We start from the raw sequence: 18,605 nt of genomic DNA on the forward strand, positions 1-18,605 counted from the left end.
GTGAGAGTCATGAGAGTCTACAATTCAGTTCTTGTTGGCACATGTAATACTGGAGTGGCACCTGCTGTTGCACTTCACACCTGACTTGAAACATTTACATCGGTTTGTCCGACATTGTTTGCCACTGGCTGCACAGTTGCATTTGGCATAGCCCTGACCACCGCACCTGGACTCACTCTGCACTGCCTGACGTAGGCCAACCTCACCGTCTCTAGACATGTCCTCAATGCTATTTAACTGGTGGGTGCACAAATCGAATTGGTTTCTGCAATAGCGTCCCTTAAGGATCCCTGCCCGAACAGGTACTCGATACAGGTCATTTTCATCTCTGTCCACAATGACACCCATGATATTGCGAGGGTCACCTTTCCCACGATCAACAAAAGGAATAGGAATGGTTACATTATCACCGGGGTTACCAGGGACATGCTCCAAACGACTGCGCTTGACCATGCGTTCAGCTTGTGCAAGCTGACATTCTTCTGCTCTTTTCCGCTGGACTTGGATGTTATGTTGAATAGTTCTTAGCTGTGCATCAGGAACATCTGTGTCTGCTGTCTCCTGGTCTTCTGGCGGGGTGGCGGTTTCAACCTCTTGATTTTCTGCTGGGGTGGAAGTTTGCGACTTTGCTGTCTCCTGGTCTTCTGGCGGGGTGGCATATGCTGCAATAAGGTCATCTTCAGAGACCATTCTTTCGAGAATTTCTGTTGGAAGGGTATTGGAACGCAATCCAACTTTGACTTCAGTTCCAAACAAGGCTTTGTATGGTGATTGTTTGATTCCAGAATGGTAGCTGCTGTTCTTTTGGAATTGTACAAAACAAAGTCCCATTGGTCAGTCTGTTGAGTTATTGTCCCCTGACCATGCAGTGAGCATGTCCTTCACGTCACAGTTTAATCGTTCCACTAAGCCTTGACTTTGAGGATGTCTGGGCTTACCATGAACCATCAGAAGGTCAGGCCATAGAAGCTTCAGCTCCGTGATAACGGATGCAGTAAATTCACTGCCATTATCACTCTGCAAAATCTGAGGTGCACCAAGTAATAGAAAAATTGTCCATTAGCTGAAAGGCAACTTCTGCTGCACGTTTTGATATTAATGGACGCAATACACAATACTTAGTGAGATGATCCTGGTAGACCATTATCCATCTGTATGAACCACTCGCCATAGACTGTATGTCAACAAGGTCAACCTGACCTCGTGATCCAAAGTCCTTGGATAGGATGGGTCTAACAACTACGCCCTTGGTCGTGATGTGTTTATGTTTTTTTCTGGGATTCTATGCAAAGTGAGTTGTACAATTCTACTGCCTCACGGGTAACATTGGCATATTTCTTGAAAACCTTCATCATTTTATCGCGACCACCATGACCAGTTGAAACGTGACCTCTCTTAATAATGTCAAACATATCATCGATATGCGTAAAATAAATTGGTTCCTGATCACTGGCACCGCGTTTACGAATTAACTTTTCCACGTCACCACACTGCAATATCTCATAGCGGCCAAGGATGTAATACTGACGAGGAAATATACTCTTAGCAGAACAAGCTTCTTTAAGTTCTTCAAGTAAAGAGAAATACTCTGTCTTCGTCCATAATAATGACTTGTTGTCAGATTCTCTCTTCTTCACTAGTTGCTCACGAAAGGAATCTTCCATCGAGTTAGCCATTGCAAGAGTTGACAGAGCAATGGGAATGGGAATGGGAACTCTTTTTACGTGCCCCTATCCACAAGGGTTCAGGCACGCCCACCCCGGATTCAGCCTCTGACTTCGCCAGTGACCAATTCCGGGGCGGGGGGGGGGGGGGAGGGAAGTGGGAGGTGTGGTGATATGTTGGGGACAATTTCGAACCGTGGTAAGACCACTTACCCTAAAGAAAAAAAATAAAAAAAAAAAATGGGGAGCTAAAGTTATATCTTTTAATTTTTTTCTACTAAAATTAAGGCACCAATTAAAGTAAGCAGGCTATTAGTTATTATCAAGAAGCTGGCACTACTAAAAAAACAATAATCAAGAGTTAATACAATATTTAAAACTAAAAATGGGTTAAACAGAGCGAGAAAGGGCAGCCATTTTGTTTTTAGTACTACGGACGGTCAGAGGACGTAAAAGTACACACAATTTAGGGTTAGAAACTAAAAAGTCGATCCTCGAACGGAGCCTGTAATAAAACACAATGGCGAAATACAATAGATGGTGACTTACACTTGACCCGGTGATGAATTATAAAGATTAAATAGCACAACGGCGTTAAATTAATTTTCCTCAACGAATATTGAACACGACCTCTCCCAATGGCGACAAAACAGAATGCGCGTTGACAGAGCAATGTTACATTATTGTATGTATGTATGTATGCCCACAAATGACTGTCAGGTCAGATGTCGGGAATTAACGTGCTTATATCAATTTAATGTTCAAGCACGCTCGTTGCGAGCACGATTTCTGACTAGGGCCAGAAACTGTGCTCACAACGAGAGGGGTGGGGAGAGTGTTAGTAAAAAAAAAAAAAAAAAAAAAAATTAAAAATTAAAATTAAAATTAAAAACGTTTATACATTTGATTAGATAAAAATACTAATTAATGGTTAAATAAACTTTATTTACAAGGAAGTTAAAAAGTGTTTATACAAAGGGTTTCTACAAATGATTACGTCAAAAATAGAATATTGACAATAAAATATGTCTGGTTAATCTGGTATTTATGTCGGAGGAGAGTAGACGGGAAGGTCTGCCCCATTTTAATTCATTTCCCTAAGTCCACCACCTCCAGCATAATGGAAATGTTAAGAATTGGAAAGTGGAGATTGAGTTACATTATTGCTGTCCACTTTCTTTTATAGATCACTGACAACAATGTTTTGACATGCAACTCTCTGGTTTCTTGTCTGTTTCCTTGTTTTGATCATGGGACTGTTTATGGTAGGTCCCTGCGGCCTTTTGTTTGACTATCTAGATCTTCTAGGATTATGTGATTAAGAAGGAATCAAACTGTGGCTTCCAATATGTTGTGTAAACATATGTAAACCTTTGTTAACATCCGAAGGCATCAAACTGTGGCTTCCAATCAACTAATTAACTGTCTCTAATCTGTTAGGATTATGTGATTAAGAAGGCATCAGTAGATGAACTCAGTAGATTAAATTAGTGAGTATAATTAATTTCAGTCAATCTGTCTATAAATCAGTCTCATTTTTCAGTATATTGACTGAAATTTTCAGTCAATATGTACATTGCCTAAGTGAATCAGTCAATATACACATTGACTGAAAATTTCAGTCAATATACATATTGACTGATTATAGACATTGACTGTAACATATATACGACAACCGTATAATGTATTTTTGGATTTTATATAAACGATCGCCATGTATAGAGACTTGGCAAATGAGGGCCGGCTATATACATGGCAAATAATAAAAAATATATTATTTCATGACGAAAATAACCGCGAATACGCTAAAATAAAATAATAAACAGTCGGAACATGAACTCACCATTTATTATTATTATTATTATTATTATTAGGCGCGTGTGCAAATTATTTTGACTGGTTCGCAAAGTGGTATTTCGGTTTTAATGTATAGCGTAAAAACCCCTGTACTGTTGCATGTTTTGTCGTCCAAAGGTTGGCTAATTATTATTTAGGCCTAACCCAGTTGAATCCAGTTCTACGTGCAGGGACAAGTTCAGCCTGCCGTTTGTGCGTGTGTGCACGCACGTTAATCTTGCATTTTTATAGCCAAAACTCCTCCAGATAAAACACCGCCCCTCCACCCCAAAAAGGTAGTAGTAGGCTAATAATAATAATAATAATAGTAGTAGTAGTAGTAGTAGTAGTAGTAGTAGTAGTAGTAGTAGTAGTAGTAGTAGTAGTAGTAGTAGTAGTAGTAGTAGTAATAATTGTGTATTATTATTATTATTAATATTATTATTATTATTACATGTATTATAATGTTGGTAAAATCACGTCGCGGGAGGGTGGGGTGGGTGGGGGTGGTTGTTACAGAAATGTTATATAAATTTAGAGGGGGGACCCGGGAGTGGTCTAAAAAATGTATTTTGAGTTTTATTGGCCCTTGCAATTTTGAGCATTTAAAATGTGACTAAATACAGCAAATAACCTTTTAGTCATGTTTATTTACGGTAAAATTAACTTTTTTAATTTTTTTACGTAAGCAGCCTCAAAATTGCAATCAGTGAACAATTATTAAGTTCAAGCCCTGTTGTTAGTTTGTGTACTGTCCGTAGTTAGTTTCTCTTTCAGTTAATCTACCTCAGCCGCTGATAATTTGTAATTGTTATTTTTATGTATTTATTTATTCATCATCATCATCATCATCATCATCATTGTTGTTGTTGTTGTTGTTGTTGTTGTTATTTATTTATTTATTATAATTAATTTTTTGTTAGTACTGTAGGGACAATATGACGCTATTCATATATCTGTGGAAAACGTACACAAAAGGGTTCGCTAAATTCATATACTCCCCAACCCCGTCCCCTGTTCAGAAAATGCACTGTTCGTACAGTACTTAGTATGTATTCCTCCTGTTCCAGATGGTTCGGTAATATGGATCAATCAATGAATGAATGAATGTTTAACGACACCCCAGCACGAAAAATACATCGGCTATTGGGTGTCAAACTATGGTAATGCAAACAAATAAGGTGATGATCAACATCAATATAAGAATTCAAGATTTAAATAAAAACAGTGTAAAGAATTGTGCAAAAATACAAATATCACAGATAGATACTGACTTTTACTCAAAATAGCAATTTGTGCTGTATTGGCCATTTTCAAAGAGAATGTTACACCTGCACCACGGTGAGGTTACAGCACGCGCAGGGGTGGATCAATCAAATAGATGTACTATTTACCGCCTATATACATTTTTGCTGTGAATATAGCCAGCCCTCGTTAGTGGAGGCTATAGACACGGCTTTCGTATATATAGTCACATCGTATATAAACACCGTCTAGTTCAGAGTATTCTTTAAAAATGTAACAATTCCTATCCCAAGTCAGCTGTTATGGCATATTTTGTATAATAATGAATTTGACAAGGTGAAAAATGACGGTGTTTGTGATCCAGATGTTTAGAGTTTTTCGCGTACGACTAACGATAAATTTACTTATAGATGCAAAGGTCTAACTAGTCGGGATTGTCGACGTTTAACATGCTTCTGTTACTAAAATAAATTAATGTATAAGCTTAATATCATTCAGTACATGTTTTTATTAATTTTTAATAACTTATTTTCATTGGGTTTTTTTTTTTTTCTTCTATTTACCCTACGTCGCAGAGGACGGTCAAGCGTTCTCGTTACACGAGCTTGGTAAATCATTTTGGCACTGCGGTTATTCGGGGAATGCCCGTCACGTGACTCAAAATAATACGTCACACTTCTGCTCTCCAAATAGCCGTTATTTTTCTCAGAATTATGGACCGTACCCATAATTCAATTATTTTTATAAAATATCAATAATAAGTGTGAAAGGATGGTTATGTGGATGGTTCAATAAAGTACTTTTAGGTACAAATCAAATGTATATATTGTCATATAATACTTTGTTGGGTCAATAATTAGGTCAACCACCCGTGACAGAGCGCGTTTAATATGTGATATAAAATATACAGTATATATATCATGCATCATGTCATGTAGGTATAGGATATGAAAAACGAGTGTATGTATGTATGTGTATGTATATATGTATGTATGTATGTATGTATGTATGTATGTATGTATGTATATGTATGTATGTATGTATGTATGTGTGTGTGTGTGTGTGTGTGTATGTGTGTATGTATGTATGTATGATCCATGTTACAATGTGTATTTGTGTGTTGCCATAGTTCTATAGGTACACATTTGTATAAATACTGTAATAAAGCTATTTATGTCTTCTGATGACACAGACCACTGTAGAAATGGTATTTATACATATACATACACACACACACACACACATACACACACACACACATACATGTGTGTGTGTATATATATGTGTGTGTGTGTGTGTATACATACATACATACATACATTTATGTATGTACGTATGTATGTATGTATGTATGTATGTATGTATGTCTGTATGTATGTATTGATGTATGAATATCTATATATTGTATGTATGTCGAGGTTGACTATTACATACATAGATATTAACGCACTGGCGCAGGGGATAATTAAATCCTTTCTGGCCTTAAAAATTGTCCAATGCCGTTGCTGGGACTCGAACCTGTGGCACCGATTCGCCCGCAAATTGCAAGACTAACCACGATACACTCTGAGCTATGTATGTATGTATGTATGTATGTATGTTTGTATGTCTGTATGTCTGTATGTATGTATTTAAGAATGAATGAACGCACTGGCTCAGGAATTTTTTAAAAACTAAAAAAAAATTATTTTCTAATTTTGCCCCAGGGATTCGAAATTGATTTTAAATTGACCGTTGTGATATACAAAATATAACTGTTTTTCGGTCTTGTTTTAAATTTATTTGGCTAGTACTATGTTTTGTTTACAGCCGGATACGATGTATTTGTTTTTAAAAAATGGTTAGGAAAGGGATAACAACAAACCAACCACTGAAAAATGGATTGGCTTAGAGGCTTAAGCGGCGTGTAGTCGGGTGGAGACTAAGATATCCTTGAGACTTGGATTTTTTCTATATGCAATGACCGGACGTGCTGTAATAGGGTTTTTCATAACAGTTTGCAGATTTAAAAACTCCTCCTTCATAAGTTTACCAATATCAACGCTACGTCGACTGTAAATTATTGGAAAAATTATTTTATCTCTTTTTACAGCTTTACCAGATTCAACGTTGATTCCAAATGGCTGTTTTGTCTGTAATGTACGAATCCAGAAGGCCTCTCGTTCAAGTCTCAAGAGGTCTGTTTCGTCTTTTGAACCAAGTATCAGGGGTTGTTCAATTGGAATTATTTCAAAATTTTCATCTAACGAATGGTCAGGTAGATTGAAGTGATTGGCGACAGGGGTGTCAACTTCATGCCGAATATCATACTTGTGACAAACTGCTCTAATTCTCAGTTGGTTTTGCGTTTGTCCTACGTACTGTTTTTTACATAAATTACAGGTGATTAGATATACTACATTTTTCGAATCACAGTTCATGTCTGTCCGAATTTGATATTCAATTTTGGTCTGTTGACTTTTGAAAGTCGACTGCGTTTTAAGTAAGTTGTGAAGTCTACACCTGGTTTTGGCACAAGTAGTAGAGGAGCCAGTGCTTATTTGAGGTGATTGGTTATGCTGAAGTTTGTATGGTTTATAGTCTTCAGTTGCCCTAAAGGGATTTTCTAATTCTCGAACTGTTTCAGATTTAATTTTTCTTAAAAACCGTTTTGAATATCCCTTAGGTTTTAAAGCACTAAATAAAAGTGAACAAGCCTCATTGAAATTCTGTTTGTTACTCGAATTTCTGTGAAATCTAATAATCTGAGATTTAACAATGCCTTTAAAGGTGTGGCATGGGTGAAAAGACTTACAGTGGAGAAGTTGGTGTGTGTCTGTTGCTTTGAAAAACACTTTGTAGTCTAGGTAACCTGATGTTTCAAACTGTGTACCTTTATAAATTGTTACATCCAAAAAGTCAACTGATTTATCTGATATGGTGGCCTTAAGTTTGATATTGTCATCCTGTTGATTTAATAGCTCAAAAAAGTTCCAAAATTCTTGTTTAGAATGTGGCCAAATGATAAGTATATCGTCGAGATATCTGAGGTACAAAAGAGGTGTTTTACTCGATTTCTTTAAAGCAGCCTCTTCCCATTCGGCGACATAGATAGATGCAAAGTTTGGACTAAAACGTTTGCCCATAGCACAACCACACACTTGCTGATACATTTCTCCATCAAACTCAAAATCATTTCCTTTTAGGCTTAATTCTAACAGCTCAATAATGTTCGTATCTGGTCTGTTTGTATCTGGGTACTTATCGAATGCTCTCTTAACTGAATCAATGCCCGCATCAATACCTATGTTGGTGTACATGGAGTCAATATCAAGGGTAACCAAGAATGAATCTTTTGGGATTTTGGTTTTTGATAATTTTGATAGAAGATCTTCAGTGTTTTTCACAAAGCTTTCATGTCTATTTGCAATTGGTTTTAAGTGAAAATCTATGTATTCTGAAATATTGTACGATTCTGATCCACAGTCTGAAATGATTGGACGACCGGGTGGTGTGTTAATATCGGTCCATGTATCGACTGGCTTGTGGATTTTTGGAAGTAAATAAAATTTCCGGGTTTGTGATTGTGACCTGGCTTCTAAATATTTTACTTGTTTTTTATTTATATGTCCCTGATCTTTTAGACAGTGAATAATTGCATTGAACTTTTTACAATTTTCAGGCCAAATAGCTTTGTCTAATTTTTTGTAGTACTTTGAATTAATAAGCTGTCGATGGGCTTCCCGGATATAGTTCTCCCTTGATACATGTGTGTGTGTATATATATGTGTGTGTGTGTGTATACATACATACATACATACATTTATGTATGCACGTATGTATGTATGTATGTATGTATGTCTGTATGTATGTATGTATGTATGTATGTATGTATGTATGTACGTACGTATGTATGTATGTATGTATGTATGTCTGTATGTATGTCTGTATGTATGTATGTATGTATGTATGTATGTATGTATGTATGTATGTATGTCTGTATGTCTGTATGTCTGTATGTATGTATGTATGTCTGTATGTCTGTCTGTATGTATGTATGTATGTATGTATGTACGTACGTACGTATGTATGTATGTATGTATGTCTGTATGTCTGTATGTATGTCTGTATGTTTGTCTGTATGTATGTATGTATGTATGTATGTATGTATGTATGTATGTATGTATGTATGTCTGTATATATGTACATGTAAGCAGCTAAAGCAATTTCTGTATAATGAGTACCATGATAAATATAATATATTGGAAGGCATATACGTAAAGTTCCACGAAGAGTCTACTAGATTTGTTTAAAAAAATTGAAAGAACTTTGGAAGAAGCGCCATTACACATCATAAAAACAACATTTCTTAATATCACTATCTACCTGTATAAACCGTGTTTCATGAAAATTAACAGAAGATTTAAAGGCATACTGTCAGATTTAAGGACCTTATTTCTCTAAAAATTAATAATAAATGATAATTAGATTAATTTTTGGAAACCAAATCTAGCTATCAATCACCATAACTGAACCATGATGGAGTAAAATCCATGTCAACCCTCTTGGCAATATTTGTTTTTGAATTATGGTCCATTGCCATAATTCAATAATTTTTACAAAATATCATTAGTAAGTGGAGTATGGTGGTTACATAGATGGTTGAATAAAGTACATTTAGGGACAAATCAATGTTATATTTGTTCAGGTAATACATTGTTAGGCCATTTAATAGGTCAGTAGTCTGTGACAATATGCCTTTAACCAAACATTTTTCAACATTGACAATAACATAAAATACAACAAACAAAATGGCAGGAACAAACTGATTTCATGTAAAGAAACGAAATTTACAAACTGGTTATCCAAACAACCGAACAACAAAGATGATGGGATAAGATCAACAAATAACAATGTTAACAAAAAAGAGAGAAAACAAATCGATCAGATTAACAAATAATGAAGAATAAAACTGATTTCCCCAACAAAGCTGCTGGTGCTAACTCTGGCACGCCATTACTGTATTCGGAGATCGTAAAATAAAATGTACAGGGAATTACAGAGAGGAATTGCTTAACTAAGGAAAATGGCAGATCCACAAAGTTACAATCTGAAGAAACATAGAAGGCGACAAACAATGAAATTAATAATGTTAAAACATCACGCAGTGATAAAAAAAAAAATACTTCGGACTGGAAAACAGTTCTTCCCGGGAAAATGTACAACAGTCTCAAACAGGTTCATTTTCATTTCAACTTATTTTCGAGCTTATAATTATTATCCAATTCAGGTTCAAGCACGCTGTGTTGGACACACACACACACCTCAGCTATCTGGGCTATATGTCCAGGACAGAGGGTTAGTTGTTAATTGTTATTGGTTAGTGAGAGAGAAGAGGGTGTAGTGGTCTTACACCTACCAATTGAGTCGTTAAAACTCGCTCTGGCTGGGAGCCGGTACCGGGCTACGAACCGTGTACCTACCAGCCTTATGTTCGATGGCTTAACCACGACACCACCGAGGCCGGTCTCAAACAGGTAAATCGGATACAGACGGAGGACGAGATAGTAGCACACATTAAAAAACTAAACTAAACAAACTAACAAGGTTAGCAGAAATCACAGGTTTATCGCCACCAAAAACCGAGCGAAAGGGAAATATATTAAACGCAAAAACGACGAAATCAAACCACAAAGAAGAAAATACTATCCTGTCTGTGGGATGGTGCATATAAAACATCCCTTGCTGCTAATCGAAAAGAGTAGCTCATGAAGTGGCGACAGCGGTTTCCTCTCTCAATATCTGTGTGGTCCGTAACCATATGTCCGACGCCATATAACCGTAAATAAAATGTGTTGAGTGCGTCGTTAAATATAACATTTCCTTCCTTCCTCACAACGAAGGAAATGAACCAATAAAAAGAGCACTAACTGATGATACCCTTTAAACTTCAACATACCCTTTAAAACAATTAGTAAACTAGTTACAACAATGTTAGAATCGAATACTTTTCCATTTAATGGTGAAACCTTTATCCAAATACAAGGCACTGCAATGGGTACAAGAATGGCCCCTAGTTATGCTAATTTATTTATGGGTTGTTTTGGAAACGTTCTACTAAGCAAATGTTTTAAATCGCCTCTATTTTGGCTCAGATATAGATGACATAGTTTTTATTTGGGACCATTCTGAACAAGATTTAAATAACTTTATTCAGTCTACAAAAGAACTGAACCCGACCATTAAATTTACACACACATATTCAAAGAAAAAAGTGGCGTTTTTAGACAGATAGTGGGTCTATTGCAACAATTGTTCATACAAAACCAACAAACGCACACACCAATATTTACATTTCAAATCAGCATACCTAAAAATATATATTCAAAGGAAATTGGTATGTATAAATGTATTTACTGTTATGTTCAGCGGACACTAACTTTATTTTTTTTTAAATTGTTTTTCATCATGTTTATCATTCTGAAGAGATTGGGTAGGTCTATTCCCACTAATACCAACAACAGAACCGTCACTATGGCAATAGCTCCTGAACCAATCACAGTGCTGCTTGTTCTGGGATCCGGGAAACTTCTTTTACTATTGACTCTTTTCCTCTGCACAGTCGCAGTCATCATTTCCTGCAGGTAGAGAATTACTTCCTCCAGAGTGTGATTACCGAAGAACCCAGCCTTATTTAGACTACACTTACATTTGACGCACTTTTTTGGTGCAAAGGTGCTGACCTCAGGTGTAACAGATGTTGCTGTAGTGGACGTGGTCACTTCCGTAGATTTAGAAACTGATGATGGATCCAATGGACCACCAGAGAATTGTGAAACACTCGCAATAGTTGTGTATATTGACAGGCTCTCTGTTGTTTGTTGTACAGAATTGGGTATGGTCACTGATGCGTCCAATGGGCCGCCAGAAAATTGTGAGACACTCGCAATAGTTGTGTATATTGAATGACTATCTGTTGTCTGTTGTACAGAATTGGGTATTGTCATTGACGTATCTAATACAATTTCAGTAGACTGCTGTGTAACATTTGATATCACAATTGAAGTTTCTGATATACTCTTTGTTGGCTGTTGCGCAGAATGTAGTATGATGGTTGACGAAGTGTCTGATATAATGTTTGTTGTTTGCTGTGTTGAATATAGTATTATTGTTGAAAGTTCTGATATCATATTTGTTGTTTGTTGTGTAGAATCTGCTGCTATTGTTAAAGCTTCTGATGTGCCCGTTGTCTGTTCTGAAGAATAGATTATTGTCATTTGCTCTGTAAAATATGATGTCATTTGCTGAGTGTAATCTGATGTAATTTTCTCTGTGAAATATGATGACATTTGCTGATTGTAAGCTGACGTCAGTTGCTGTATGGAATCTGATGCAAGCTGGTGAGTAGAATCTGATATTGTTGTTAGTTGCTGTGTATAATCTAAGATCACTGTTGTTAGTTGTTGCGAGGAATCTGATACCACTGCCCCTTGCTCCGAAGATTCTGATACTGTCAGTTGTGTAGAATTTGATACAATTGTTGGCTCCTGTGATGAATCTGAATATACTGTTGTCAGTAGCTGTGAATAACCAGATACTATTGTTGGTTGCTGTGAAGAATCTGATACTATTGTTGCTTGCTGTGATGAATCTGATACTATTGTTGGTTGCTGTGAAGAATCTGATACTATTGTTGGTTGCTGTGATGAATCTGATACTAGTGTTGCTTGCTGTGATGAATCTGATGTTAATGTTGTCAGTTGTTGCGTAGTCCCTCCCGTGTTTGACCATGTTTCAGACAATATATCCGAAGACGATTCTGAAGAATACAGAACTGTAGAAGTAACCAACGGTGACGAAGACGACGGGTATTCAAGGTTGTTCGGATCTGTAAGATATAACAGCAGTCTTAATAAGAACGAAATATATGCGGGTGTCCCTAGATTATTATTATTGCACGTCCAGTTACTTCGCAGTCAAAACAAAGCTTAATTCAACGGTGTCTAAAATTCCACAACTGATGGCTATGTTGTCTAATCGTTATTGCAGTGAGAATGTATTATTTGTTTCAAAACTGCTATGTACTGAAGAGATCACATCGGTATTTCAGAATATAGTTTTAATGAAACAGTGTGAGACACACACACACACACACACACACAGAGAGAGAGAGAGAGAGAGAGAGAGAGAGAGAGAGAGAGAGAGAGAGAGAGAGAGAGAGAGAGAGAGAGAGAGAGAGAGAGAGAGAGAGAGAGACAGACAGATAGACAGACAGGCAGACAGACAGACAGACAGAGTGAGACAGACAGACAAAGAGAGAGGGGGAGACATAGAGAGAGAGAGGGGGAGGGAGACAGAGACACGCAGAGACAGAGAGAGACAGAAAGAGAGAGATCTCACCTGAGCAATCACAAATGTAGCTGTACTTTTTGTTACAGGTGACCGCCGACCAGCGCCAGTTGCTAGTCTTGTAGGCCGCCACGCAGTCGAGTCCGTTGTTGTTACCGCTCGTACCGTCCCAGTTGGTCCACGACACTGACGTCCCAGTCAGACTCCAGACGTAGTTACCCTCCTGTGCCGTGTCGTCCAGACCCAGGTAGAACGCACCCGAGCTGTAATGTAGATACACGTGTAGTCCACAAGCTTCCACCCAGACAGCCCTTCTAAGGACTAACCTACCAGGGTTAAAACGGGCTACACCTATACTTTGGTCATATCTTCATACTAGCCTTATGGTATTTCGTCCACAAAAGTTTTGTTCAGTTTAATGATACCACTAGAGCACACTGATTAATTAATTATCGGCTATTGTATGTCAAACATTTGCTATTTTGACATATAGTCTTAGAGAAGAAACCTGCTACATTTTTTCCATTAGCAGCAAGGGATCTTTTATATGTACCATCCCACAGACAGGATAGCACATACCACGGACTTTGATATACCAGTTCTGGTGCACTGGCTGGAACGAGAAATAGCTCAATGAGCCCACCAACGGGGACCGATCCCAGACCGACCTGGCACCAACCGAGCGCTTTACCACTGGGCAACGTCCCACCCAAGTATTGTAGATATGCAGTCCAGAAGGTTACACACTTCCATTAATTACTCTATGCAGTTCAATACAATTTCTATTTCAGAATAGAGGGTCACGTGACTGACAAGTACAGTTGTTATCAGTTAGTAGTACATATAACAAGTAACTTCAAACCAATAGGTTATTTAAATACTTCAGATTTCAAAACGCGCGCGTATCAGAATTTTAAGTATATTGTTTTATGAGGATCTATTTCCTAGGACTCTATTAAGCTGCTACAGCAAGTAACGATACGACAGATTGTGGTGCGGTGTCCACCCAGAACGCTATTTTAAGGGCTAACCTACCACCATTAGCTTCCACCCCTAACGCCATTCTAAGGGTTAACCTACCACCATTAGCTTCCACCCCTAACGCTATTCTAAGGGTTAACCTACCACCATTAGCTTCCACCCCTAACGCTGTTCTAAGGGTTAACCTACCACCATTAGCTTCCACCCCTAACGCTATTCTAAGGGTTAACCTACCACCATTAGCTTCCACCCCTAACGCTGTTCTAAGGGTTAACCTACCACCATTAGCTTCCACCCCTAACGCTATTCTAAGGGTTAACCTACCACCATTAGCTTCCACCCCTAACGCTGTTCTAAGGGTTAACCTACCACCTTTAGCGTCCATCCAGAAAGCTATTCTAAGAGTTAACCTACCACCATTAGCTTCCACCCCTAACGCTATTCTAAGGGCTAAACTACCACCATTAGCTTCCACCCCTAACGCTGTTCTAAGGGCTAACCTACCACCATTAGCTTCCACCCTAACGCTGTTCTAAGGGCTAACCTACCACCATTAGCTTCCACCCCTAACGCTGTTCTAAGGGCTAACCTACCACCATTAGCTTCCACCCAAAACGCTATTCTAAGGGCTAACCTACCACCATTAGCTTCCACCCAGAACGCTATTATAAGGGTTAACCTACCACCTTTAGCTTCCAACCCTAACGCTGTTCTAAGGGTTAACCTACTGCCATTAGCTTCCACCCCTAACGCTGTTCTAAGGGTTAACCTACCACCATTAGCTTCCACCCCTAACGCTGTTCTAAGGGTTAACCTACCACCATTAGCTTCCACCCCTAACGCTGTTCTAAGGGTTAACCTACCACCATTAGCTTCCACCCCTAACGCTGTTCTAAGGGTTAACCTACCACCATTAGCTTCCACCCCTAACGCTGTTCTAAGGGTTAACCTACCACCATTAGCTTCCACCCCTAACGCTGTTCTAAGGGTTAACCTACCACCATTAGTTCCACCTCTAACGCTATTCTAAGGGCTAACCTACCACCATTAGCTTCCACCCCTAACGCTATTCTAAGAGCTAACCTACCACCATTAGCTTCCACCCCTAACGCTGTTCTAAGGGCTAACCTACCACCATTAGCTTCCACCCAGAACGCTATTCTAAAGGCTAACCTACCACCATTAGCTTCCACCCAGAACGCTATTCTAAAGGCTAACCTACCACCATTAGCTTCCACCCAGAACGCTATTCTAAGGGCTAACCTACCACTACTAGCTTCCACCCAGAAAGCTAGTTTAAGGGCTTACCTACCAGGTTCAAATCGGGCTACACCTACTTTGGTCATATCTACATATTAGCCTGTTATATTCCTTTATGAGCCTTATGGTATTTTGCTCTCAAAAGGATATAACAGTCTCTCTCTCTCTCTCTCTCTCTCTCTCTCTCTCTCTCTCTCTCTCTCTCTCTCTCTCTCTCTCTCTCTCTCTCTCTCTCTTTCGGCAATGGACGGTTTTTAGATCATCCGGTAGAGCGCTTAGCTGGGGTGCTCGGTTTTTAGATCATTCGGTAGAGCGCTTACTTGGGCTGCTCGATTTTTAGATCATCCGGTAGAGCGCTTACCTGGGCTGCTCGATTTTTAGATCATCCAGTAGAGCGCTTACCTGGGATGCTCGATTTTTAGATCATTCAGTAGAGCGCTTATCTGGGATGCTCGGTTTTTAGATCATCCGGTAGAGCGCTTACCTGGGAAGCTCGGTTTTTAGATCATCCTCATCCGATAGAGCGCTTACCTGGGACGCTCGGTTTTTAGAGCATCCGGTCGAGCGCTTACCTGGGCTGCTTGGGTCATAGGATTGAACCACCTTGTCGGTCGTGTTAGGTCTCCCCCCCCCCCCTTCCCAATCAGTGCCTCACTACAGGTTTATCAACGGCCGTATTATATGCATGGTATGTGCTGTCTTGTCTGTGGGAAAGTTCATATAAAAGATCTCCGTGTTACTATTAGAAACATGTAGCTGGTTTCCTCTGAAGACTACGTGTCAGACTTAACAAATGTTTGACATCCAACAGTCGATGATTAATTAGTCAATGTCCTCTAGCGGTGTCGTTAAACAAAACTAACTTCTTATTTTCCCAGAGAAAACTGACGATAACTTGTGTTAATCTATTCACCAATGAAGTTAAAGTTTGTTTTGCTTAACAACACCGCTAGAGCACATTGATTTATTAATCATCAGCTGTTGGATGTCAAACCAGTAATACAGCTTATTAACAAAATATTGTAATATTATGTAACAACAGTTGTAGCATATATGATTTTTTTTAATCTGTCATTAGCATACTAGTATTAAAAATAGTATCTCCACACAAGACTAATTTCAAACGAAGTTGTGATAGAGTCGTAAGGGTACGCAAACTTATTGCAAGTGATCAAACGGGTTTCATAAAAGGTAGATATATTGGGGAAAATATAAGATTAATATACGATATATTGCAGTACACAGAAGAACAAAATATACCTGGTATGTTATTATTAATCGATTTCGAAAAGGCATTTTAATCTCTTTCTAGGAAATGTATCGAAAACGCGTTGGAATTGTTTAATTTTAAAATAAATATTAAAACTGGATAAAAACCCTATATAACAACTCAACCTCAAGAGTACTTCAAAATGGAATTTTATCAGAAAGCTTCAATTTAGAATGTGGATGTAAACAAGGTGATCCTCTCTCACAATATATTTTTATTATATATGCAGAAATCCTCGCAATATTAATCAGAAATTTTGAAAATATAAATGGTTTTAAAATTAGTGGAGAGGAATTCCTCTTATCTCAATATGCAGACGACACAACCTTTATTCTAGATGGATCTCCCAAATCCCTTGAGAATGCCTTAAAAATCCTAGATGTATATGCTAATGCTGCTGGCTTGAAGATAAACTACTTGAAATCGAGCCATTTGGATAGGCAGTAAAAGGTCCTCAAAAGAGGTTTATCATCTAGTAAGATGGAAATTAGAATGGGGGTGCAGAAAATTTTGAATTGTTAGGAATAAAATTTTCAGTTGACCTGAAACAAATTACTGCCATTAATTTTGAAATAAAAATTAACGAAATAAAAAAATTAATGAAACTTTGGGTTACAAGAAAACGGATTGTGTTCGGTAGAATAGTTGTTTTAAAATCCTTAATTATTCCCAAATTAACACACTTACTAAGTTCATTGCTTAACCCACCAGACAAAATGATCAAACAAATAAATAAAATGTTTGGTTTTTTAACTTTATATGGCAAAAAAACCCAGACAGAATAAAACGCGAAGTTTTAGCTCTAAGTTACTCAAATGGTGGCCTTAAAATGATAAATATTTTGAAGTTTATGATAGCTTTAAAATCCACTTGGATTAGCAGACTCTTTTCAACTAACAAAACATGGAAAATATTGGTTGAAGTTACTACAAAATTATCTGTACAAAAACTTATATTGCGTGTGAAGATTATTTTATCAAAATACAAATAAAAAATTAAGTAACTCTTTCTAGGGAAATGTTTTACGTAGCTGGTGGTTAATTCAAACAAAAAAAAATTCCTGAATGTAAAAGTGAAATAATTAGAATTAATATTTGGTATAATAGTAAAATAACTATTGACCACAAACCTATATCATTATGAAAACTATATAAAAAATGAAGTCATATTTATTGAAGATTTACTGGATGAACAGGGCAGATTTTTAACCTATGAAACATTTAGATTTAAATTTCACATACAAACGAACTCCTTAGAACATGCATCTTTAACCAAAGCAGTTAAAACCTTTATGCACTGCACATTGTCAAGTATCAACAATCAACAGATTAACACCTTAAATCTATATTTCCTTTTAAAATGGAGTTATTTTTTTAAACTACTAAAGAATGCAAAGAAATAATATAATATTTTAAACAAATCAACAATAGTGCCAACTTCCCAAAGAAAATATTACAATTTAGGTTCATACTATCGTTACAGGAGTGGGAAAAGGTGTATAATTTACCATTTCTATGTTTAAAAGATACAACTTTACAGTGGTTTCAATATAGAATTCGACATAGAATAATCACGACAACACGTTTTTATATAAAATAAAATACATAGAATTAAATATCTGCGATTTTTTTCATAGACAACCAGAAACATTGGAACATTTGTTCTACGACTGTTCTAAAGTCTTTCTTTTATGGAAGGAAATTGAACGATGGACCCAGGACAAAGGTGAACATACACAACTTGATAAACAGACAGTCTTGTTTGGAATCATAAAGAGGAAAACAAGCAATATTGTATTTATTAATTGGCTCATTATTAATGTTAAATATATATAATGCAGAAACATGGACCTAACATATATGGTTTTTTGTAATATTTTAAAAGATAAAATAGAAATTGAAAATTGTCAATTTCAAGAATATGAGGAATAATGGGCACCTTTGTCCAGATACTTAGAAACAAAACATGACAAGACAATGTTCTAGAGGTATTTCAATACAAATATGTTTTCTCTTTAGAAA

General features: G+C 37.3%; 1 protein-coding gene across 1 annotated transcript; it reads right to left on the reverse strand.

The window, feature by feature from the left end:
- Window positions 1-24: 24 nt before the first annotated feature.
- Window positions 25-690, reverse strand: LOC121380767. The gene has a single exon (XM_041509736.1). It carries the CDS (start codon window positions 688-690, stop codon window positions 25-27), a length of 666 nt encoding a protein of 221 aa, XP_041365670.1.
- Between the last annotated feature and the right edge of the window lie 17,915 nt (window positions 691-18,605).

This window comes from Gigantopelta aegis, chromosome 9, assembly GCF_016097555.1.
Source record: "Gigantopelta aegis isolate Gae_Host chromosome 9, Gae_host_genome, whole genome shotgun sequence".
NCBI lineage: Eukaryota > Metazoa > Mollusca > Gastropoda > Neomphalida > Peltospiridae > Gigantopelta > Gigantopelta aegis.

What these genes read in the sequence shown, in the direction of transcription:
- LOC121380767 (XM_041509736.1), bottom strand. Translation starts at nt 690, where the DNA reads ATGGTCTCTGAAGATGACCTTATTGCAGCATATGCCACCCCGCCAGAA.